Genomic DNA, 25884 nt, shown 5'->3' with positions numbered 1-25884 from the left:
CATAATTATTAACATATTTTTAAAAGGAGATTTTTACCCCCAAATACTTGGTAGGAGAAGAAAAGTATTTAGTACAAAAATATTATTTATGGAGGAATAAGATGAAACTTTCAGTTTTCTGGTGGAAATATAGTTTGTCTTGTCTAAGTCTGTGATTTCAAACATACTTAGTGGAGTAACTTACAGGCCAGCCACATGGCAAAATGTTTAGGAAAGCTGCACTGCAGGCTCAAGTAACATGGCTCAGAAGGTGCTCAGGGGAAGCAGTGTCTGACATAAGCTTAGCATGGTGTGTTTGGATATCTCTTCTCAAGGCTTTTCCCTCCCACACTAAAGACTGTGAATTTTACTTGGAAATCCTTTTACTTGAAAAATGACTTTCAAAAACCAGGCATGTATGCATGCCATTTAAAAGATGTGTTTGGCTGAGATGAGAATGTCTGGACCTGTGATTTCAAGAGAAAGAGGCAGAGGGAGAAGGGAAAGAAAAAGTTCTGAGAGTTATAGACTCATAGAATCTTTAAGGAGGGAGAGAACTTTAAGATCATTGAGTCCAACTATCAGCCTAGAACCATGTCCATCATTAAACCATGTCCACACACTCTTTGAACACTTCCAGGGATGGTGGCTCAACCACTTTCCCGGTCAGTTTGTTCCAATGCTTTACAACCCTTTCCATTAATATTTTTTCCCTAATGACCATTCTAAACCTGCCCTAGTGCAACTTGAGGCCATTCCCTCTTGTCCTGTCACTTGTCACCTGGGAGAAGAGATCAATCCCCACCTGCCTACACCTTCCCTTCAGGTAGTTGCAGAGAGTGATAAAATTCTCCTTGAACTTCCTTTTCTCCAGGATAAAAAAATCTCAGCTCCCTCAGCTGCTCCTGCTAAGATTTGAGCACCAGCCCCTTCACCAGCTTTGCTGCCCTTCCTCTTTTGTCTCTAAGAGCCTCAATTGTAAGAGGAAGGCATTTCCTGACTTCAGTCTATAAACTGAGAGAATAAAAACATCCCCATAAACTGAAATGTGTAACCCAACTGGTTATGTACCCCAATTTCTTAAGCCTTGAAGTAAATGGTAGGAGGTAACTCTCCTTATTTTGTCACTGTTAGTATAAATATAGATGAAATAAAAAAAAAAAGTGAGGTGGAGCGGGAGGTAAGGTTATTCTTCCATGCACTAAGGAGCAGATACATTCTCTGTATGCCATGAATTACAGAGTCATGACAAGCATCCCACTGTCAGAAAGGGGAGATGTAGCATTAGGGAAAAAAAAATCTTAAAAAAATTGATTACAACTGATGTGTGTGAAAAACCATCAGGCTTAACTATTTCATCTTCGTAAAGAACTGGTTTCTTTCTTGTGCTTTTATGTTAGGTGAAACAAAACAGGTCCAAATCATTACATTGATTTAAACAGAATGAGGATGTTGCATGGGGTGTTTTTTAAGTATTATTAACTAATAAGTTTCTGATTGTTGCCATGTATAAGGCAGCACCTGAGGCAGTCTTTTTGCTCTCAAAAGAAGGGACCACATCCAAAAATTTACAAATTAAACAACAACAACAAAGTGATTAAGAAATTTAAAAGCACTGGCATGGGAGAGAAAAGCAAACGAACAAAAAAGATTTTCAGCTATGCTTTGAAATTAGATGGTGAACAGATGCTTTAGAAAGATAAAGAAGGGCTTCCTTCAGGCAGCACAAGTTTTAGGCAGCCTTTGGTAGGACCAAAAGGCCTCTGATGCTAGATGAGAGAGGTGAGATCAGACAAAAGCTGTGTGAAAGCAAGGTGACTTTGCAAATGAGGGTCTTGTAGGAGAAAAATAAACCTTTTGAGAGAGTTGCCACACATCTGTCCTGTTTATGCAGCACCAACTGCGTTCTGCTACCTTCCTAGCAAAGGATTGGATGGAGGGTCTTTGACTTTCTCTGGCTCAGCTGTCCTGTGTTTCCACCAACTCCACCCCTACAGCTCTTTGTGCTTCACAGTTTCATAGGAACGATATCAGAATGGACATTTTTTTTTTTGTCAGTTGTACCTGAAAAAGCCTTTTCAATAAGCCAAAGTGATTCACCCTGGACCAGAGGCAGGGATCATCACACATCAGCTTCCTGAGCGTATGTGCAGAGCTTCCCTTCTCTTGACTGGTGCTTGCTTAGGCTAAAAACATCTGCTTGAAATTTTTGTACGTTGCATCCAAGATCTAAGTACATTTTCTGCATGCTTGAAAGGTAAATTAAACTGCCAGAAAGCCCTTCAAGATTAAAAACACTGAAATCCTCTTGAACTGATGACAATTCCTTCTCTTGCTTTTCATTATACTACTACACTGCACATAATGAACTTTCCTGCTAAAAGATAACCAACGGCAAAGAAATTCTAGGAAGAATCAGCTTGAGCCTATTCAGTCATTTGCAGGAGGTGGATTTTGTAATTAGTTCAGAGCAAAACCTGCCCTTTATTAGCATAGAAATCTTTTTGAACAGTATTCATCTTTTTCATATACTTTTATAGTGTGTTATTCCTTTATCAATCATTCAATTATAACACAGTGGCTTACTGAAATTTCATCTAGGCGCTAACACAAGGTTTCTTTGCTCTTCCTTTCCCCTGGATAGGAAATTTTGGAATATTTTGGGTCACATGCTACAAAAATCAGTGCCATTGCTCAAGCTAGATTATACTAGATTATACTAGATTATACTGTGATCTAGTTTACATAATCATTTTCATCTTGTGTTCTGAGCCCACGAGACCCAGACTCCTTAACCATAGCCCAGGGAAAGAGATGACCAAGGGCCATTTACCTGCATTCTGCATGAATTTAAAGGGACTATTTTCAAGAGTAAAGTTGAGTCAACTGCAAATTTCTTTCAATAAACAAATCCTATGTTTATAATATATTTCCATTTACCAAGAACAGCACTTATTGCATAAACTTTTATTTTCCATGGCAATATTTTTTAAGGATTAGCAATTTTAAATGAAAAAACTGGCAAAACAAGGTACAAAATGGAAGGGAAATGGGTAGAAAACACAAGGAGATTATATGATTAATTTTTTATTTAATTACTTTTAATTTGTGAATTTATAATGCTTCTCAGGAGTTAGGCTCTTCCTCTTACTTGGAGAATGAAACATGTGCTGCAATACTATAAATTCTCACTGCATTAAAAAATGACTTCTCTACCATGAGTAGAGAAATATTCCTTTAATAAAAAAAAAATCTGAAAAAAATCCTTTTCTAAGTTCAGAAAGCTCTCAGGATTTGTCTGTGTTGCAGCAACCCATTAACATAAACCTTGCCTTGTTCTGACATACTGGTGAGAGGATCATCCCTTCTTCTGCTTCCTCTTCCTTTACTGAATACTCCTCTCCCAGCAGTTTTCAGAAACAGCCCTGCTGCTAGCCTCTCTTTCCACTTCCCAAAGCAGCCTTAAATCTTAGCTTTATTTTTTTTTAGTTTGGCAAACATTTTAGGTAAGCATTCCATCACACTTTTTGAATAAAGATGCCGACCACGCCTAAGGGTGGCCAGATGTGACATGTTAAATGTGGCTGAGGAGTTATAAAGGGCTGGGCAAGATTTAACACAAGCTGTGACTTCGTTCTTTAAGTGCAAGGAGTGACCAGTACACATGGTGAGAGAGAGGTTCTGTCACCCTTGGCTTTGATTTTTTAACAGATCAATTTGGAGAGAAATATGAATTGAAGTGCAAAGGTAGGGTATGTCTAAGAAGGCAGGGATCCTGTTTTAATTTACAGATAAGAAGGACAGTTTGGCACCCTGTTCTCTGCCTGAGTTTCCACTGCAGCAAATAACTGTGGGGGGAGGTAGTTAGAAGGAATTTCACCTCTGTGTCCATATAAACCTGGAAATAGCTAAGAAGACAGTTTTTTTTTTAAAATTTTGTTTTGTTTGCTTTTGTTTTGTTGGTTTTGTTTGTTTGTTTGGTTTGTCTTGGTGTTTTTTTTTTTTTGTTTTTTTTTTTCTTTGTGTAGGAATACTAAAAAAGTACCCTAGAGCTCCTGAACAAATTTACATCAGGGATGGGGTACATCCACCAAAGATGGGCAAAAAAATTCAGCATCTCTGAGGGATCACAGCTCTGATTTGTACAGGGATTGCTGTTCCACAGTTAAAAAAACACACACGAGTAGTAGTGTGTCTCCTCACAGAGAAATATCTGCTACAGCTAAGAGAAATTAACAGACTTATCCTAGCACTTTCTTGCATGTCAATGTCTAACTTTTTAATCACAACTACCCTGCATAATATGGAAATTAAGAGCATCATCGTTTCCAGTAATTACCAGAAACATACACATTTTCCAACAGGGTGACATTATGTCATGAATCCCCTTGTCAAGAAGAAAAAAAAAGACAAAACATATCATACTTGTTTGAGAAGGCAAAGTGATAGATTTGTCATGAGGGTAATCATCTAGATAAAAAAAAAAAATCCACTATTATCAACTTCCTGAATTTCTGAAAAGGGATTCATTTTCTGCCTGAGCTAATAATGAACATTTTTCTTCTATTCATCATCTTCAGCTTTTTTCTCTCTTGAGATTCATTTATCATTTAGCTACTGAACCTGAGAAATAAAAAATAGGCAACATCCCTTTTTGAAGTAATGGCTTAGAAGACTATTAAATCAAGTGGCAAAAGATGGATTTTGAAGATGTACAGTCAAAATTCTTGTAACAGCTGCAGGTTTTTAACATAGGATCTGCACCACTGGTTTAGTAGAGGTATTGGAGAAAGTAAGTTTATCCAGTGACAGTACAAAGTGGGGAACAGTAATTTTTTTTTTTTCCAGATAAAATTCACAGTAAAAGGAATGAAATTGAAGAAATAATAAGTTCAATGGCACTATAAAGTGCAATTCATGCTACAGGAATAAATCTAGGATGATTGTTCAAGTGCATTTTAAATCTAAAATTGCCTGCATTAAAACAGATCATGCAGATTCTTCTCCTATGGTACAGGGGGGCCTGAGGCTCCCTGAGGATCCCAGAGTCTCAGCCCTGCTGGGCTTTCCCGACTGCTGGCATTCCTGCTCTTTGGCAGAGCTAAGATGGGACGTTTCTGCAGGAAAAGGAGGAATACATAGCATTTGCACTTCAACTCTTCTCTTGTGAGATTCTGCTGTCACCTTGTCTTACTATCCCTACCTTGTATTTTCCAATAAAATGAGACCTCATATTATCAGCCACTGGAAGCACAGGAAAGAAGAACCCTTACACGTATGAGATGGAAGGAACAGGACTTTCTCTGCTTAGAGTAGGATACAGAGAGAAGACCTCCTCAAATGCCCTTTTACCTCATCCCTTTACCTCAAGGTTTTCTGACATGGCAAAAAAAACCATACAAACAATCCCTGTTGGAGTTGCTTGCCTTATGCTACTGGGTGTGCTTTCACAAGGTTATTGCATAAGTGCATTCAGATCTCTCACTAGGGTCCTGGCATAGGTCTCTGGGCAAATCAATGAGTCTGACTTCCAGAAGCAGGTTTCTGAGAGGTGTGCTTCAGCAGCACTAGGATTCACATCAAGGTACAGGTTTCTGACATTAACTGCTTCCATACTTTCCATGGTGTCTCACTGGGATGCTGTCCAAATACAGCTTCTTGCTCTAACTTGCTATGCTAAGCAAGTGTATGGGATTTGAGAGATTACTGTCTGAGATTTTAGCTTGTTGGTCAGAAGCCAAAATACAGACAACACCTATGAAGTCCCAAAGCCAAGCAATTTTAGTATGCAAGGCTGACTGTGTGCAGGAGAGGGAAATTTCACAGGATTATAAAGCTAGTAGTAAAGCACAGATCCTCTACAATTTATTTCTGCAGTGTTTCCAAAGCCAAGGGGCAGCAGAAAGGAATGAGTGTAAATTCAGTTCAGGTGAACCCACTCAGGGGTTCCCTGGTAGGAAGCAGAGACAGCTTTCAACAGCAAATTCTCATTTCAGTGTTGTATTAACTAAGAGCAGGACTGGAAGAAGAACAGAGGTTTTAATATCTGGTATTGAAGGTACCAATCATGTCAGAGGTCAGCAAAAAAAAAAAAAATATTCTCCAGGTAATTTCTAGACAGAGTGATCTAACACAGTTGCCAAGAAATTCGGCTATCCCTAGGCAGCACCTCAGAAGTAAATACTCAAAGCTGTGTCTAGAATTTTGCATAGTTGAATCTATTGAAATAGATTCTCTACTTAACACAGCAGACAGCTAGTCAGAATAAAGCATGAAATCAAATTCCATCAATCCCTTAAATTTGTTTATGCAACCCATTGTTACTGCTCACAGAACAGCTCTGGCAAGCAAAGGCCATGACAAAACATAGCTGTAGTTCATAAAGAGAAATTCTTCCCATCTGCCATTTTTGTTTTATATTGATTTCTCTCCATGCAGTTCCAAGTTTAATCTGGGCAGAGCTGCATTGAACCAAGGAAGCTGAAGTAATTTTTCTCTTCTAGTGAAACAGAAATGGGGGATAAAATGGCACCTATCACATATTTTTTTCTGGTGGGAATATGTTAGACCTTCTTTGCTGTAACACTGATGCAAATAAAGCTTGCACTTATGACTTTTGATAAAAATATTTCTGATAATTTCATTTTATCTGTGACAAGCAAGATGAAATTCACACCAAGGAGCATGTTCTCAAGTAACTTCTTTCTTCACATGGGAATGAGCTGACTCAGCACATGAATTATGGAGTCACAACTACATGGTGCCATATTATAGTGCTTAGATTTATAAAGATTTTGCCTTAACTATAAGCAGCATTGCTAGGGCAATAAAGGGATTTGATCTATATCCACTTGGACTTCCACTTTACTTATATGCTGAAATGGTACATGGGATTGTGCCCTACAGGTCATTATCAGTGGTCACAAGGGTGTATTCATTCCTGTGGGGTCTCAACTTCAAAACCCTTCTGGTCACTGCACAGCCATGACAGAGAAATTGTAAGCAAGCAGTGTCATCATGTCAGCAGAGCAGCTATTGTACCTGAGGAGAGGAGCAGAGGCTGTTGACCTTGGTAAGTGGAGTCTGAGCTAGACTCTCACTCACATACCAAGCACAGGGAAAAAAAACTATTAAAGTTAAAAACATGTCTCTATAAGATGACCACAAGGGCATCTAAATTAAAGGATTGCTGAAGCAGTGAGGTTTGGGGCTGCCAGCCTAACGACCTGTAAAGCTCAGAAAGTTTCTTTTAGTTCTTTTGTTTCTATGGTAGCTGCAGCCTTCACATGAAAAAAATCCCAGTGGCATAGGACTACTGCAGATACATTAAGAAACCTGAAATGCAAATGTTATATATCATTGTATGCTGTGAGGGAATTAATCTGGTTTAATTTTAAGACTTTTCAATCAGAAGGGTTCAGTGTAACAGAAAATGCTGCTAGAAGGTGTGCTCACTTCTATTCATAGCTGCTTTCAACACACTCTGAAGCTGGACGAAATCCACTGGGTTTTATTTACCAGCAAACCTTCATGGCAGATAAAGCAATCACTGCAAGAAACCTGCAATTCTTCTTTCCTAATGAGCATTGCTAGATTATTGTGTGACAGGAAGAATATGTCCAGGGAATACCCTGCTGAACATTTAATCCTCCCTGGAATATGCTTTTGTGAGATAAGTCATAATAAATATAATGTGCCAATTGTCTAACCTATTGGGAAAGAGTAGGTACATGAACAACTTAGTGCAAATCTGTGAGAACCTGCTGACAGGTGTGGACTTGTTTTAAATGTTATTTGCAATGAAAGCACTATAGGTAAAGGCCAGGCAGGTAGATCACTTGTGTAATAGCTGGAAAGTGTTGTCCTACCACTGGCAGGAAGGACTGACAAGAGAAAGTCTTTTCTTACAATGCCTGATACAAAAAGTCAGGAGTTACCAAAATGGCCAGCAGAAAAATGAAGGAACGAAAAAGAGGTTCAAACAGGCTATTGATAGGAATTCAAAATTACTCATGCCATCTTAGGAATGCAAAATACATCTTTGTAATATGGAGTTCCAAGCTTTAAGCATGTCATCAATGAAGGGCATGAAGTGACACATATTTTAAAGTTCTAGAGACTACCTGGTTTCTAGTTCCAACTAGAAACTTCTAATTTATTGATTAGGAGAGTCAACTATTTAGAGAGTCAATTGGTTTTTCTTTGAAAGGTTTTAAGAGCATGAGTCATCTTTTCATTTTGCTGAGCACCCAACAGGAATGTGCCTTCCCTTCTCACATTTGGATAGTCACTATCGAACACTGCTTCCCTATCTGTTCCCAAACTCCTAAACAAAGCTGTCAAAGCTCTCCCCAGCAGCTATGAATATAAGAAAAAAGCTCCAATGGTTTCCAAGAGAAGAAAGATAGACAGGATGTTGAGTGGTAAATGAGGATATTTGGAATACATCTGTGGACACATACTTTGTCATTCCCTACTCAGCGCATCTCCAGCTCAGAGGAATGGATTCTTTTACACAGCAGCAGCTGTTACTGTTTGGATTGTAAATAGTTATAAGCCATATGGTGTGGCAGGAGAAAAAAACTTCACACTTTCTCACATGGACAAATATTATTATTGCAAAGCATAAGCACATCAATATATATCTTTTTTTTTATCTGGGGAAGAATATAGTCTTCAACCTGATGCTAAAAAATTATTGACTTCCAGATGAGCAGATTACCTGTTAACATTTGGTTTAGATTTTTAGAATTTGGATACCTCAACAGAAAATAAACATAGGTGTGCAGTAGATACAGCACTTTCAGATTGATAGATGGGGTGAAAGAGACACAAAATATAAACTGAGGTAGTGAAATCGGAGAGATGATTAGGAGGGAAAAAAAATATGCAATCACTATGGAAGAATATATTGCTAATTAACTACACAAAACCAGCATGATTGTGGCTTATCATGCAAATGGATCTGCAGTTTCTTCATGCATGTGAACTTGAACTGTCCACCTGGTCAGTGGTGCATAAAGCATTTCAGATGTTGGTGGATTATATCCAGACAAGAACAGGCCTCTCAAAAAGGATGGGACTTCTGCTCGGTAAGGGAAGCTCATACAATCAATGTGCCCAGAACTCGGAACAAGGAGAAGATGCAGTCCACTCCCTTGCTGCACCCCAGCTAAGGGTTGCTTTCATTTTAAACCATGAGTTCTTCAGCTTTCATGTGCTTTTATTTATGTTACTTCTAAAGAGCTGTTTATCTTATCTTTTTGCTTCAAGCGCTTTAATTAAAGGAAAGTGTGATCACTTTTCCCATTGTGTGGTGAAGCTGACAACACACACAGTTAACTTACAGCTCTGCTGAGCCAAGTTTCTGAACTACGCCCCAAAAATCTTAGCAGAGGGACACTGCACTTGCCAGGAGCAAACACTGGCACATTCTGTTCATATGGTTAGACAGACCCCATAATAGAACCGATGACTTGGCAATTAACGCTCCTTCTGTTCTGTGCCCATCTCAACCTGTATCAAACCATACATTGACACCAAATGGCATAACAGAGTGGTTCTGAATTTACATGCAGAAAATCCCCACAGCAAGAGATTTTGTTTGTGACTACTGCACCCCAAATGAAATGAGACAACAATAAGGAAGGCAGTGCACTTCTGAGACAACAGGAGTGACTTCTGACCTTAGGACACGGGCAGCTATGAAGGAAGTCAAGAGACCTTCCACATTCATCATCCCTTGAGAATCACAGTCTAGACCCAACCCATGGATATAAATAGAGGCAGAAAATCAATATCTAATATGACACAAAGAAAAAAAAACCCCAATATTTCCACAGGATTTAGTGTCCCTGCATCAAACAGATGTTTTGCTCTAATGATGTTCCTCCCATTCTGTTTTCAATGAAAATGACTTTATGGCTAAATGCATTTCTACCACTGTTACCATTTCTATCCTGACATCATAAGCCACATTCTGTTACTATGTATTTTGTTACTAAAACTCAAAAGAGGGAGCAAAATGCCTGTGGATCAGGAGAATGGAACATTCAGCGTGCCTCAAAGTGTTTTCTTTCTATCTTTGACAGGGAATATGGCTCAGACCAATGAGCCAGTAAAGACCAGATATCCTGACTCACTCTCACCAAGCTGGCTGGATAACCCCATAGTCAGGACACATGGGGAGCCAGTTCACCAAGTTCCAGTGCTAAGATACTCTGCCAGGCAACTGGAGAATCCCCTCCAGATCTTGGCTCATGCTGTGTTACTGCAAACCTTTCTACCCGTGTGAACACCAGCATATCTTCTTCATGACAATCAGCTAGCTTCCTCCACAGGAAGGCAAGGCATCTGCTGTTCTCTTTTGACATTACAACCAATATTTCCAGGCACCTTTCTTTTTAAATACTTCTTGAAAATCACAATGTTCACACAAACACAGTCCCATTTTTAATTTCAAGAAATGGGAAATCCCAAAGACAGAAGATTTCATTGCATCTTTTTCATGTGATGTTTCTAAAGTTCAGTCTTGAGTGCAGGGCTCTGCTCTTGGCAGAGAGAGCTTATCTGAGATGATGATGGAAGTGCTACAGTTCTGGGAAAATAGTTGTAAAAAACCCCAGTCACTGCAAAAAAAAGAACAAAATGAGATTTTCTCCTAGTTTTACTTTCTAAAGAGATATTTAATCCACTAAGCAAATAAATCATGCAGGAGACATTTCCAAAGTGGTCACTGGACTTGAAGTTGATATAACTAAGTTGCAAAGGTAACTTCCATCCATGGGAACCTGTTCAATATATATGCTCAGACAACCACAGAGGTTGTCTTTACTCATAAAACTCTTGGTTTACAATTAATTACATGATTGTAGCCTAAAGGTTCAACAGGACAATCATTTCCACTTGAAAACCTGCTGTTGTGAGCTAATGATGTTAGCACAAATCACATATACAAGACAGAAAAATTAAGAACTTCATAGCTTGCAGACTTTAGCTAAATTATATGGAAAAAGATTACCTTAACTCATACATCCCTAATATGCAGGTTGTTTGTGTACTCCTGTATTTTCAGCAGTGGGACAGCCAAACGGTTACTTTAGTCACCTATTTTAAAACAAGGAACTACAAATAAGCCATCACAAATAACAAGTTTTATATTACTCATGCTCTCCCAACTGCAGTGCTGTCCATATAGAAAAGACCTAGAGACTGCTGAAACAGTGCCATCAGATTAAATACACCAGTAGAGTAAAAATAAAAATTACTGACATTTTAAGAATATGGAAACAGAAAGATTTTGTGGGAATAGTGTACCACATGAACAAAGTACAATTCCCCTTGTAAGCAAGTGCAGTAGAATGGGTTGTACTGGGGCTTCCTCAAACTGATCTAAGGCTGCCTGTGGCAATACCTGAGACAATAAGCCAGACATGCTGATTATAAGCTTTACCAGATAGATCAGGCTCCCTTTCTCCCTCAGAAAAGAAAGTGTTATTTAAGTTACTTTAGCAAGCCTCCAGTTGATTTTTCCTTTTCGTCAGGCTAATATGCAAGTTCTGATTACCATCAGCAACAAGAGAAGGCACAATAAACTTTACTTGTCTTAACCTGCAGCTATGCGTATAAGTAAACCCCCTTTACATAAGCACCATTATTCTGTCTGGCCTTTCTGTTCTTTCTGCTCTTATGGGCAAAACTAGGACTCAAAAAACCCACAGTGTCTCTTTGGATAAAATCAGTAATTCAATGACTGAAATAGTAGTTACATTTTGATAGTAAAAAAAAAAGAAAGAAGAAAAAAAACAACCCCAGCTACTTACAGAGCATGCAGAATACTGTTCTGATAAAGAGAATAATCATAATTAGTAACATTTTAATTTTTTCCCCCATCAGAAATAAAATTAGGTTATGATTTTTTTTCCTTATTTTTTTTTTCAAGTAAAATACCCACCTCTTTAAATATCAAGACCAGAAATGATTTTGAAAATCTGGGTTACACTTTATCTTAAAAGCAGCTGCTTAGACAAAATACATCTGTTAAATGAGCTGACGTGTTTACCTTTCAGATTCTTCTGAAAGCCATATGAACTAACTGTGAATCAGATTTGTATCTTGATATTAAAAAAGAAATCACATGCCACTTCCCAACAGAACACAACAGCAAACGTGCCTGTTACTGCCTATAATGCCTACATTATGCTTCCCACTTAATAAAAGATATATAACCCTGCAGAGAGAATAGCAAAATCACTTCCATCTTACTTTTCAGAAACTGCTGAATAAAACTCAGAACAATAAAGATCCCTTTCCCCATTCACATGGTTTACTCACCATCACTTTATTCCAAAACTCAGTTTCACTTGAAAAATGATCCATAACAATGAAGTGATTTCTTCCTTGTGAAAAGTATCACTCCAATAATTTAAATTACTGAACGCAGAAAAGGAAACATAGTGCTCCACAGAGCACTCTAAACACACACTGTTGTTTTTGCTGATGCAATGAGGCTTCTAAGCAAACGAGCGAGTTTGCAAGCAAGCTGGGTAGTGGCATTTTCCTTATGATTCAAAAGTGAAGTATGCCTCAGCTAACTGAATGCTCACACAACATATAATAAAGGAACTCAGGGATTCATACACGTCTCTAACACAATCATTTGTAAAACTTCTACTTGTATTAACATCTCTAAGTCTGCCACACCTCAAAAACGACAAACCAGATACAAACTTCTACTGGGTGCTGTGTGCAGCCAAAAGAAAGACAGCTTCAAGCCAGAGGCTTGTATTTAAAAGTTTCTGAAGTTTAAGTCCCTAAGGTGTATGAAATTACATTCTGTGTATGGAATGTAACTGTGGATTCCTGCTTGCTGCATATATAAATATGATAAAGTTCATCATAAGCCACACATTAAAAACATAGAGTCTGCCACAATGCATTACCAAATTAACACACACAACTACTGTGATAGGAAGAAGTTACAAAAAGGTATTTAAATAGGTTTATAATTGCAACTTTTAACAATTTACACCCTCCTCCCTCAAGTGCCAAGAAAAGCTCAGAAGAATTTGCAGGGTAAATTTCTAAAAAAGGGGGATAACAAGATGCTGGGAAAATCTAAAAGCTGTGTCTTCCTTTCCACAGAGGTGTAGACCTGTCTGAGCCTGAGAAGGCAGAGTTTAGAAACAAACCTCTGCCTTAAGAGGAAGAGGGGAGAAATCCATAACAACTTAATGACCGCCTGATAGGTAGGGGCCTCCAGTGCAAGATGTGTCATTTATTTCATCAATCTTTAAAGCTTATGTCAGCTGCCTTGACAGGTAAACCTTGTGAAGGTTCAAAATCTTTCAAGTTACAGACATCAGCAAATAAATGCTGAAGCAGACCTTTACAAGACCATCAACCCCCACCGGATTCATTGAATAACCTTTTTTCCTTGGCCAGCTTTTACTTTTTCTGACACACTGAGGTCTGAGGTAGTATTCCCTCTACACCACTTGATGTTTCCTAATGAGCTGGGAGCACTGCACGTGCTGCAGCCCTTACTGCCTTGGAAACTGCATCAAGATGAATGTTCACCATAGCTACAAGTTTTAACATTTAAAAGCTCATGTTTTCTTCCAAGCTTCTATCTTTAAAATCTTCCTCTGATGCCTTTGCTGTGCTTGCAGGCTCTTCTCACAACTCAGAGAAACAGGCAGGAAAAACTAGGTAAGGACATGGATTAAAGATGGGAGTGGCTCTTAAGGGAGCCCCAGCACCCTCTGCTGGGGCTGGAGTGGTGGGAGGTGGCTGGGCCAGCCTGTGGCACTTCAGCCTCATGGCTGGGGTGACCCTTCAACAGCTGGGACATGAAACTCCTGAAACTCCTACGCAGTGGTTTTCACTGGTGAGAGAGCAGTAATGCTACCAGCCTGATTAATTGAGAACATAAGAAAAACCTTCTGCTTTCTTGCAGCCTAGGAAATTCTACACAACACCTAATTTTTTTTTATATATATATATATATATATATATATATATATATATATATATATATATATATATAAAAGCATAATATCTATGCTACCATAACCTGAACTAGTAACACACTTTCAGACAGAATTTAATTAGATCAGTGGGCCTAAATGAAAAGGAGAATAGAAATGCCATGTTTACACCCAATAAAGTTTCCCACGCTACTAAAACATCCATACTGGACTCTGACTGCACACACTTTGGCCTGGGATATACTTTGGCTGTTTAACACAATTATCAAATTTACAATCCAGCTACTTGATTTCAGATATCCTGATCTCTGCCATACCCAAACAATGTGGAATAAATTTAGATGCACCTTTAATCAGCACTTTTTTGCCCAGTTAATAGTTTCCATGTTCTACTTATCAAACAAAATTAAACAGGATACTGATAATCCTGCATCTGTCCACATATAAATAACTTCAAAGGATGTCATTCAACAATAAATCTATTTTAAGTGCTTTTCAAGGTTTTTGATTTGCAAAAATTAGCAAACTGTTATCAGTATGTACATTTTTTCTTGCTTTATTCTCTGGATCCTGCAACTCAGCAAATTAATATAATTCTGGCATTTTGTGGAACATAGGCATCTTTGTCCTTCTGCAAAGGATTCTTAACCCTCTGGGCTTTCCAGTTATGAACAGAATATCTCCAATACCTTATCTGTTGCTTTGAACCATGTTCATTGTACCCAGTGGGTTGGGAATATGTCTCCACTGAAAGTGCTAAGAAATTTTTGTAGATGCATTACATTACCATGATAATGTTACTTTATTTTATTTTGTCATTTTATTTTGAGACGCATTTAAGATTGTGTTATGAAACTTAATTTACATTGAGAATTACTTCCTATTAGATTAGTTATTTAAAAAACGAGGAAACAACTTCTACAGCTAGAAATATCGTGGTGAGAAGCTGTGATGTAAATGCTAAGTGACTGAGTTCTTAGTTTTGAAGCAATGTTTGGAGGGAGCATGGAAGAGGAGACCAAAGGGTGAGTGATGGCAGCTTGTGCACTGCAGGATCCTGTAAGCTGGCACTCAGCATGGTTATAGGAAGGAAAACCACAGAGGTGAAATGGTGTGTGGTAGAAACCATCTTTAAAAGTCTATTTCTTTGCTTCTTCTTCTTCTTCTTCTTCTTTTTAATCTCTTGGTTTTCATGCTAAACAGCATAAAATCTTTCATCAGGATCATAAAAAAAAATCTATCAGATATCAGAGATCTTTCTCTGCTGCCTTAACAGAAGGCCAAATAATTCAGAGACCAGTTGAAGTTCAATTACATTTTGCTGCAGTAAGCCAGAGAAAGGTGCAATGTAAATCAACTTTATGTACCCTTCCTGAAGTTCTTTTATATTGATCCCCTTCAGAAAACGTGGTTTGAACGTTTTCACATGTTCATCATCTAGCTCTGAGGTTTGGTTCCTGTAGTAATTACAATTATGTTCTGTTTTTTCATGCCCTATTTCTGAAGCAGAGCTTAGCTTGTTCCTGCAGCCACATACTCCTTTCTGAGCTGTGGAAGTGGAGCAGTTTACCCCAGAGAGGGGCGTTCTTTACCCACTGTGTTCACACTTCAAAATTCCCTTATCCTGTGGGTGATTAAGACAGTCCACTGTAATACTAGTGTTCTCAATACAACATGCACACATTTCTCTATCCCAAAATTTAAATCACATTATTCTCCAGAATCATCACTCCAATCTAACAAGCTGAGGAAGATTTCATATCTGATTTACTTGGGGAGGTATGGGGTTTGCAACATGAAATAAGGTTGCAGATGGACTTTTATTGACTGAAGAAGCATTGCAGGGGCACAGAAGCGCATCAGTCTGAAAGTTAGAATCTAATGTGAAATTCTAGCTTCTTAAACAAGTCTATGCATTGGTTAACATGACAGATAATAATTTTGGACTTCACTAAAACCAAATTACGTGCTCCTTTAAGGCAAACAGCTGACTTGCAGCTAACTTGCAGAAGAGTCCTATGTCCCCTGCAGCTATTTGAAGGAAAATTGATCACCAACAAAAGTACTTTTAACTGCCCCATATAGATTAACAAAACTGAGATTATCACTGTAGAAAGTATCTTGTCTCCACAGCACTGTGGCTCTGAACTTGCTCCCTCAAAATGCGCTATAATTATGACTTGAATACTGAATGCTGATATAAAAAACTTAAACCCATTCATCCAGGGCACAAGCAGATCCTCTCAGACAGGGCAATGTCTAACACCATCAGGATAAATAGCTGGGCCACAGCACTGCCACGTGTGTATGACTGCCAGTGTCCTGCTTCCTAATTGCAACTGCCTGTTTTGTGACTGCTGATCACATCCCCTGAATATGGCTTGGGGAAGATATTCCAGGATGTGCCATCAGTACTCTGATATTCTTTCTTAATGCTTTATGCCCAAATCAGTGTTGTCAGGTACCTGGTATTGCTGCCTTACAGCAGGATGCATCTCACTATGGGACGCGGAGAGGTATGTGAGGCACATTGTGGCCTCATTTCACTCTGGTTTCTAAGAAATACCACTTCACAGAAGAGATTACAGATTCTGAAATTATATAAAATGGCCAAATTATTCCAGTGTACACTTTAGGGGAACTATAATACAAATAGAGACTATTCCACAATAAGAAGTGAAAGCACAACTGCAAGATTTATAACCTACAATATTAATTTAATAATCAAGTCCTTATAAAATAACATCTAACACCATGTGACAAAGGGAGCTGACAGTACCTTCCCAATCAGTGCTAAATAATGCATCCATAACAATTGCCTCTCAGTTGATTATGGTAATGTAGTTGATACTAGACACAATTCAAAGATTATTGAAGTCAATGAGTGTTCTTCATTAATGCCAATGGAATTTGAATCAGACTCATCAAACCAAAATATAAGAGAGGAGCTAAATGTGTAGTATGGGCATAAGATGCAACAGTGGTTCTAACCTTGGATATTAAAAGTTATTGTGTTCTCACTATATACCACTGTAGAGATCCTTGAAAATAATTATTTTTTAATCTTTGTGACAAATGTAAATGGCTAAACACCTTGTATAGGTCCCCGCTGTTATCTGTGCGCGTGACATCCTTTGACACCCCAAAATACCACTTGGTCGCAAAATAGCAAGTTTTGATCATAAAATTGCACAGTTCTAAACTCTAAGTAAATTCTCTAATACTGGATTCAATTTTACAGTTGAGAATTATTACATGAAATGGCAACAGTTCTAACTAAAAAGTCTGAGGGGTGAGAGGAATTATTTTTGGTATTTATTGCAGAAGAATATATGAGAATACAACAGAAAGGACTCTGGTTATTAATAAAGACAATATGGGACAAAAGGGTCTTCAACATCTCTGATGGTGACTCCAAATGCAAACTGTATAGTAAATCTGAACATAGCTGTGCTAAGGGAACCTTAAATTTTACCGTTTTTTCTTGCTTGTTATGCTACAGAGACTTATAAGGATCAGAAGAAAATTCGCTTAGGAAAAACTTTATAACCCCTTTACTCAATTTTCTTCAGTGCTTGTTTTCATTAATTTACAACACTGTAAGAACATGGAGTCTTCAGAGGGGTTGGGACACTAATGAGGATGGTAATGTTCATGGCAGGTTTGGGAATTCAAAGCAGAGGTCAGCATATTCACCCTGCAGGAACCCTACAGACGACTTCAGCATTGACACATACTAAAATTTGTCAAGTTCTCAGATACTTCTGCCAAAATAGAAGAATAGGAAAATGCTGCTTTTAGTTTTGTAGCTATTTATGTTTGGTTTTTTCTCTCTTCCCTTCCAGGAACAATGACACTTTTTGAAATCAGGATGCTGACAGGAAGAGCCCCCATTGCTCTTTTCTTCTTTATAGATTCTGTAACAGAAAACTCTGGTATGAAAAAGAATTTGGAGTAGCAGGTAACCTTTCCCTGCTGAAACGCAGCTGGGACCTCAAGGTCAGCTCCTGTGTGAGATGTAAGAAACATGAAATACTGCAAGCAGAGGAGCACAAAATCATTTCCTTGGATCAGATCTATGGTTTTTGGAGCTGTGAGTTAAAGGTAGCAGATGACATTGCTCTTCATCTGCAGCCACAGTAAAGCAAGAATTGTATCTGTGCACAAATGTCCAATGCACAGACCGTGACACTTGGGCACCAATATAAGCAAAGAAAGGGTTTGTCTTGAACAAAGGAGTGCACATGAAATACTTACTGTTTTTTAAAAATGTGTTTTTAGCTGTCTTCCACGGAAGTGGCTCAGTATTTCTTCCTTAGCAAAGTTCACCATCTTGGATAGACTGATAACATCAATTTTAAGCTTAGGTAAAGACCAAAACAAACCAAATCAAAAGGAAAAAAAACTTACTTTGAAGATACTTGATGTCTGCTAACTACCTTATTTACATCTGACCTAAGTTTTTACTTAGGTTGTTCACAATATATAGTGTGAAGTGCTTTGCAGACAATGTACACAGAGCACTGCCATTTCAGAGTGGGAAGACAAAATCATTATACAGCTCTGTTACTTCTGCAGAAGCGATGCCAGCAATCTCTGGGAAAAGTGGGTTTGTGCTTACATGGATTTCTTATAGAGCACATTACTCTGTAATTTGCCCATGCTAGAAGACAGAACAGAAAACCACTGACACTCTGCTCAGTCAGGCCTACCCACACATGGACATTTTGTGGGTTTTTTTGGAAAAAAAATTAGTAAATGCTGATACTGATTTTTTAAAAAAAGCTATCAGTTAATTGAACAACAACAACAACAACAACAAAAAGACAGAAAAAAAAAGAAGCAAAAGTAATTTTATTCTGAACTTTCCAATGGCTCTGTAAATTATGTTCATGTTGCTGGCTTCCTACACAACTTTCTTACCCATTGTTAAAAGGCTGCTGCCAATTACTGGGTTTACAACCCTAAATCTTCGATGGTAAAGTATACTTCAGTCAAGAAATCTTGACTGGAAACAAAAAAGAAATTGATTTGTTCTTCTGTAAAGTCCCTAGTAAACAGCAGTAAACAATCTTGTTCCTCTCCCTTGCTCAGACTTGCAAACACAGAATTTTAAACACCATTTTCTCATTCAGCATTACTTTCTCTCCATCACAAGGGTGCCAGGCAGTCCTTGTGTTCAACTTAACATTGGGCAGCACGAGAAAACATTTACAGCCTAAGCTAGATTGCAGCAAAGACTGATTACTTGTCAAAAAGAAGGCAGAATTATACATAGTATATAAATAATCAGCAAGATATTTATCAAAGTTCTTGACAGTACTATTTCAAAGCTAACTCAGGGTTTGATAGTTGATAGGGGAAAAAGGGTCTATAGTTCCAACCTGGCTCTTGGCAAAAGCAATGGCTGTGCCCCCACCCCTCCCTCAGCATCTGGCTTTAAAAGAACAAGTTTTAGCAGTATTTTTTGTAAGTCTCATTCCTGTTTATCTGTATATAATGTCCATAGATTCTCAGATAACTAAAAATGACACATACACCCCACGAACAATAATACGTTTATTTAACTAATATATGTTTCATAACTTTATACTTTCTTGTACGTATATAAGCAGAGTTTTATTCCTTAGGCTTCAGCTCATGCAATCACACTATTTATGAGAAGTTCAGTTTTCATGAGGAAAATCAGGTTATTTTAAATACTCAGGATCTCAGAGAAGGGTCATAAACTCTAATACCTAAAAGGTAAAAAACGTAATAAGGTAAATAAAATTGAGGTTTTTCGATATCTGGAATTAGTAATGGAGAAATAAAAATCTCTGAGCACCAACAGAACCCCTTAGCATTTTGTTTATATCCACAATTCTCTATCATAAACCACAATGGCTGCCTCACCTATATTTTGTTCACATCTGTGCAGAATATCATAACAGCTCAAGATGGCTTCTGTCTTCCTGTGAGCTGAGTTCCATAGATTTCAGAAAGGTAGTGTGGCGTGGCGGGAAGCACACAAGGAAACAACTTTCCTGTGCAACAAACAGCCCAGCGATCTTGCAGTGCTTCATACTAAAATACAGTGCAAATACTGGCAACCTTACAGTAGGGATGTTTTTGTATGAAGTGACTGTAAATGGCTAATAAATCTGTAGTTTCAAATCTAGGCTTTGAAAAAAGCCAATGGCATAACTTCATTTCAATTATTAAATGCCAAATAATTTGAAGGAACAGCTTGAAGAGATAAATTATTTAAGCTGCATCACCTGATGCACCATCATCCTGAGTTGGACATATTTAATTGGAAAAAAAACCCCAACAAATTTCAAGTAGAATTATGATTATTACGTCAGGACAAAATATCAGTTCTTTATGTTGTGTTTGCATTGTGATCTTGTACATTGCACATAAGCAAAACGTGGTTTCTTTTCTTCTTCTGCCTGTTTAAGTTTTTCTACGATTTTCATCTTTTTTATTTCACTCTCTTGGAGTTTGGCACGGAAGAAGCTATTTGGCACGGCCTTTTTCCGGTGGGCTTGGAGTATTCCTTCAGCAAACGCCTACTTCATTTACAGATACAAAAGCAAGCAGCAAAGTCTATCCCCCACTTATCACGTGGGAGCCCCCAGAAGACCCCACCTGGGATGGGCAGCCCGAGGAGCACCTCAGGAGAGAGGCAGAGTGCCGGGGAGAGCCTGGGAGGGGCGGGCAGCCGGGCTGGGGTTTGCTGCCCTCGGGAACTCGCTGGTTCCCGTTCCCGTTCCCGTTCCCGGCACGCCCGGGGCGCTGCCCGGCGCTGCCCGCTAGGTGGCAGCGCGCGCTCGCGGAGCCGCCGCCGGCTCGGGCCCTGCCGGAGACAGTGACCCACACCTCTGCAGATACACCGGGTGTGTTTGTTCTGCCTTTTTTTTTTTTTTTTTTTTTTTTTTTTTTCCCCAGCAAAAGCAAGTTTGAACAGAGCGTCCCCACCATCGCTGCTTAAGCCAGCAAAGAGACCAAGCAAGTGCACTCATGAAATCCTACAAAACTCTGACTATACTGTGGGCTTTCCCTAAACAGCTTCCATTGCAAAAGCAGCTCTAGTTTTAGGCACGTGTCAATTACAGAATCAATTAGGTTGGAAAAGACCTCAGATCATCAAGGCCAATGTATGACCAAACACCTATACCATAACAATAAGTACCACGTCCAGTCTTTTCTTGAACACCTCCAGCGATGGTGACTCCACCACCTCCCTGGGCAGCCCATTCCAGTGTCTCATCACCCTATGATGAAATTCTTCCCAGTGTCCAACTTAAATGTCCGTCCTAAATGTCCCCTGGCACAGCTTGAGGCAATATCCTTTCATCCTGTCACTGGTTGCCTGGGAGAAGAGACCAACTCCCACCCTCATTTCAAGGAGTTGTACAGAGTAATAATATCACCTCCCGGACCTCCTCTTCTCCAGACCAAATGCTCCCAGCTCCCCTCAGCCTTTCCTCATAGGACTTGTCCTCCACAGCCTTCACCAGCTTTGTTCCCCTTCTCTGGACAATAATGCCTGTTGGATTGGGGTCTGACTGTGTTCCCCTGGGCTGCCTCCTCACAAAAAGCAACACAGATCTGTCACTGGCTGAAAGCACAGAGTGCTGCTTTCCTTCTTGAAAGAAATGAGAAAAACAGTTTCTGGATATAAAAAGAAAAATAAAAGGGACAATTAACCAGAAGCAGCCTTAACAAGAAAACAGAGATGCAGTCTCCATCCCCACTGGACTACTCATTAATCTGTGGAGGGAGAGAAATCCCTCCAAAGTCTGGATAAGGAAAAGGACTGGACCCAGCAGTTCCCTCCTGCTAAGTATTCTCCATCCCTCCATCACCTCATCCATTACTCTGTTCAAGGATCAGACTGCAGAGCCAGCACAATCTATGTACTGTTAAGAAGTTATGGCTTGTCTGTCCCATCACCAGATGTCCAACGCTGAAAAAGTGGCACGGCTGTGGAGGGAACACAGGTGATTATAGATAAAGCATTAGCCTATCCCTTCCTTTTTGTGTCAAGGATATTGTGTGCCTACAGTGACACCAGCAAGCAGTAATTCTGAAACACAGAAGGTACATTTGACATCAGCATGTGTGTATGCTCATGAGGATCTCTTTCTTTCTAGGGTGGTTCTACAAACCACAGCAGAGCACTTCCAAGCCATTTGTAAGGCCAGGGAAATGACTGCCAGATTACACTGTAGACAAAAAATGCCATCTAACTTCCAGCGTTGTGTTTGGATGCCTTTTTTGCAGTTCTTTATAACACAAATTTGAGGCCATATAAAGACATTTGATTACCCTCATTCTATATCCTTGTGCTAAACTCGCAATCTGAATTGTCCCATTTAAAATGAAGGAAAGACTGGATAGTAGGATTCAAACAGGTGCCTTTATCAGCTGTATAATAAAGTTCCCACATAAGATATGCTTTTTTTTTTTTTTTCTCCTCAGACAGAGATTGCTGTCTGTAACTAAGAGGAAATTATGCAAGATGATAAACACAATTATTAACCAGTTCAGGAATACCCTGCAAAACCCCATTAACCATAAAAGTAAATACAGGCCAGACAAGACAAAGAAGGGATGCTACACATGGATGAGGAAGAAATGAAGACCAGCCTAGTGTACCCCCCCCCAACTCCCTACTTTTTCCTTTTCTCTTTTTCAGTCTGTTTCTCTGAATGAGTCTTTCTCCAGTCAAATCTCACTGCAATACATGTGACCTGAGAAGTTTCATGAACTTTCCTTCTTTAAAATCAATTATTTCTCCAGGTTGTAATAACCAGAGGTCACAAGGGGCTCCAAGGGGCATTATCTCTGTTAGGAAAGATACTTTTGAGTGCATTAGGGCAAACGGAAACATGCTTTGGGCAGTTAAAGATCTGGATGACTGCTCAGTAGAAGAAGAAGAAGAGGGGGCACTAGCTCTGGATTTGCTCCAGAAAAGCAGTCTGGCTGGGGAATGAACAACTTTTCAGTCTCTATCTCCTGTGAAATAAAACACAGCTGAGATACTGACACAATCTCTCATCTTGCACAACCTGTATAACTTCCCATCTCTGACTTAGTTACCACAACCTGCAACTCTCCACAGAGCTGTGGACATGCTGCTCCTGACCCTTGCTGGACAGAAATCAAACTGCAGAGAGTCTGGTCTCGGGTCTCACCCAAGACCAAACAGAAATTCTGCAGCAAATCAAGGACTTGGAGCCAGGTAGCCCATACTTCCACCTAGTTACCTCATGTATTTCCTAACCTGTTCTTCAGTCAGGAAGAAGTCAGGAATCATTCTGCAGCCAAGGTGGAGAAAAAGAAGGGCAGTAGAAAAAAGGGGTGGTGAGAAATTGAGTGAAGGATCAAATTTCAGAAGCCTTGTTGAATGTTAACAGTTACATTCATATTTTTCTCACTGCAAAAGAAAGCTATGACTGGAGGTTTTCAATGGCAGCTGGAGCTTCTACATTTAGGGAAGTAATTTGACTTGTGATTTAAAATGTTTATTTTCAGGGCATTGATGGGAATGTGTGTCCTCCCTAAGGCCCTGGCACAACTCAGCAACTTTTTTCACCATGAGCAGTGCTGTCCTGAGCACCTCAGATGGCAACACCTGGCATGCAGCAGCTGGCAAATAGCCCTGCTGTACTCGTAGGGCAGCATGCTGCTGTGGTTACTCTGGTGTGAACTCCCTGCCTGGGCACTCCCGAGACAAGAGTGACTGAGCAAGGAGTTATACCTGTGTAACTAGAGCAGTTTAATTACACTAGCAAATTTTCCCTGCAGATAAGCACCAAGACAGCTCATTCTGACTCTTTTCCAGGAGAAAGTCACTTTGGATGTCTCTGCACCTTTGTGAAGTCTGAGTGTTTACAGTGCCTTCACCCATAGCAGGAATAACCTGCAGCCCTGGACTTTACAGTGCCTATCACTTTGGATCACACCTGAGTTTCTCATTCTCCCACTTATGCAGTAAATATTGAAAAATATAAATGCCAAAAAAATTTAAAAATATCCTCCCCCAACATCACATAGTTGGAGAAATGAATGTAATTTTTTCACTATTGTTGTTGCAAAAGGCTAATTTATTACCTATTAAAGTTTTTCTGTTCTCTTCAGAGAATTACAGGAAGCCAATAGAGAAAATAAGGAAACTGATTAAAAAATCTCCAGTCCCCCTAAAACCAGCCCCACAGTACCACTGAGGAGGATGTATGCACCTTCTTAACAGCACCCCTGACTTCTCTTCCAGCCTGGCAGTGGTCCAGAGCAGACTCAACTGCAACAGCATGTGCCAAGCAGTGTCACAAGCTCCTAACAGGTCTCAGGTGATCCCCTGACACTTCCCCTTGTTCCTGCTGCTTTAAAGGCAAGTGACCAAATACATACCCCCAGATCTTGTGCCTGAGCCTGTTCAGCATCTTCTGTCACGATCTCAGAAGCAGACCAAGGTAGATTTGAAGAAACTTTATGCTGGATATTGCACTGACACTGGTATTTAAGTTATGACAGAGGATTGGACACCTCCCCCAGTCGGCAGCTTTCAAGCAGTGCTGGTCCTATCCAAAATCTTGAACTCTAAAATCAGGCACACCAAATGTATCAAAGAGAAAATTTACTTTAATTTCATCAGACTACATACAATTTAATCCTGCAAAAAGATGTGAAAAAATCCCATACTTGCATAGTTGCACATTGTTATTAACCAACTTGGAATACCTAGTAGAGACTAAGTGAAGGAAAGGCTTTACATAAAATAACCCTTTCAACTGGAATTCAAAGTATGAACCCTTGATCACCAATATGTGCAACACAGGCATTACTTCTTTCAAATGACAGAGGTATTTGTGGGGGAGAAGAGTGCCGATTCCCATATGGCCTGGCAGTTTGAGCAAATAAACTGCTTATACTATAGTGCCAGAGTTTGCTGGCACTATTCCAGGTTTGAGATGATAGCTTCTGTGCTAGGAAAACATAAGAGAATATTTGCTTTCTCTGGAAACTAGGTGGAGTTCGTCAACAATCCACTTTAAGGAAGCATTATGGGACTCTTTTCCCCGTTTTTGTGTTTCTTTACAGGTGAAAAAAAAGCCTGCCACCATTCAGCCTAAAAGCACATTTAGAAAATAACAGAAATAAGCACGACTAGGGCTAGCCTGAAGGAAATGGCAATGCTGACTGCACGCACTGTACGCTGACAAAATTACAAGGGTCTTACGTACAAAAACCTGCAGAAATACTCAGACATTGGGCCAAGCCATGATTCATACCAATGTAATTCTACTCATTCCACTGGAACATTTCAGTTCCAAAAGAAGTTTCTTTTAAGGCTTTTACATTTCTCCCTATCATTATTACACTCATGTATCTTCCATATAATGGCAACAAATTCAGACAATAGTCTTCAAGTTTTCAACTATCTGACATTTTCTTTTCAAAATAAAAACTATATTTAAGCAAGAGTAAAAGGAGCTGAGATTTATGAATATAAGGCAATGCCAAGTAAATATCTTCTTTTGAGAGAAAGTAGTTTTTCATGGTGAACAATGGTCAGATTAGGCATTCACCTAATACTTACCTTTCCATGACCAGATGTTCTTGACTTTCTCACAGAAGCTCATTGATTAATCTTTAAGATGATGACATTATAGAAAAATGCAAAGTAATTACTGCTTTTGAACACCCCTCCTCTCATTTTGGCTTTGAACTGGAAGATTAAAAGATTCACCTTGTTAAAGCAAGGTAAACAGCCAATGCACGTGCCTGCACTGGAGAAGAGAAGCAGAAGGGTTGCAACTGTGACCTCTCAGATGCGCCTTTGAACTGGGAAGGGAGTTGCCAAAAAGCAGCAAACAAACCTAAAACTAACAAGCTGTTGCTGCTGTCACTACACCCTTCACACAAA

At 39.3% G+C, this 25884-nt stretch overlaps 1 protein-coding gene across 4 annotated transcripts in view; it reads right to left on the bottom strand.

The window, feature by feature from the left end:
- Positions 1-25884, bottom strand: part of SASH1 (SAM and SH3 domain containing 1) — a 531067-nt gene that overhangs the window by 177378 nt on the left and 327805 nt on the right. Inside the window, exon 1 of one of the 4 annotated variants that reach the window (XM_072927062.1) lies at positions 12313-13924. The exons of the other annotated variants lie outside the window; for them this stretch is intronic. Within the exon in view, the coding sequence (XP_072783163.1) occupies positions 12313-12357 (45 nt within the window). The 5' untranslated portion in view covers positions 12358-13924. Of the gene's footprint in view, positions 1-12312; positions 13925-25884 lie in introns of those variants that run through there. 4 annotated transcript variants of the gene reach the window in all.

This window comes from Taeniopygia guttata, chromosome 3, assembly GCF_048771995.1.
Source record: "Taeniopygia guttata chromosome 3, bTaeGut7.mat, whole genome shotgun sequence".
Lineage (NCBI taxonomy): Eukaryota > Metazoa > Chordata > Aves > Passeriformes > Estrildidae > Taeniopygia > Taeniopygia guttata.
This window is presented reverse-complemented; position numbering and strand designations above follow the sequence as displayed.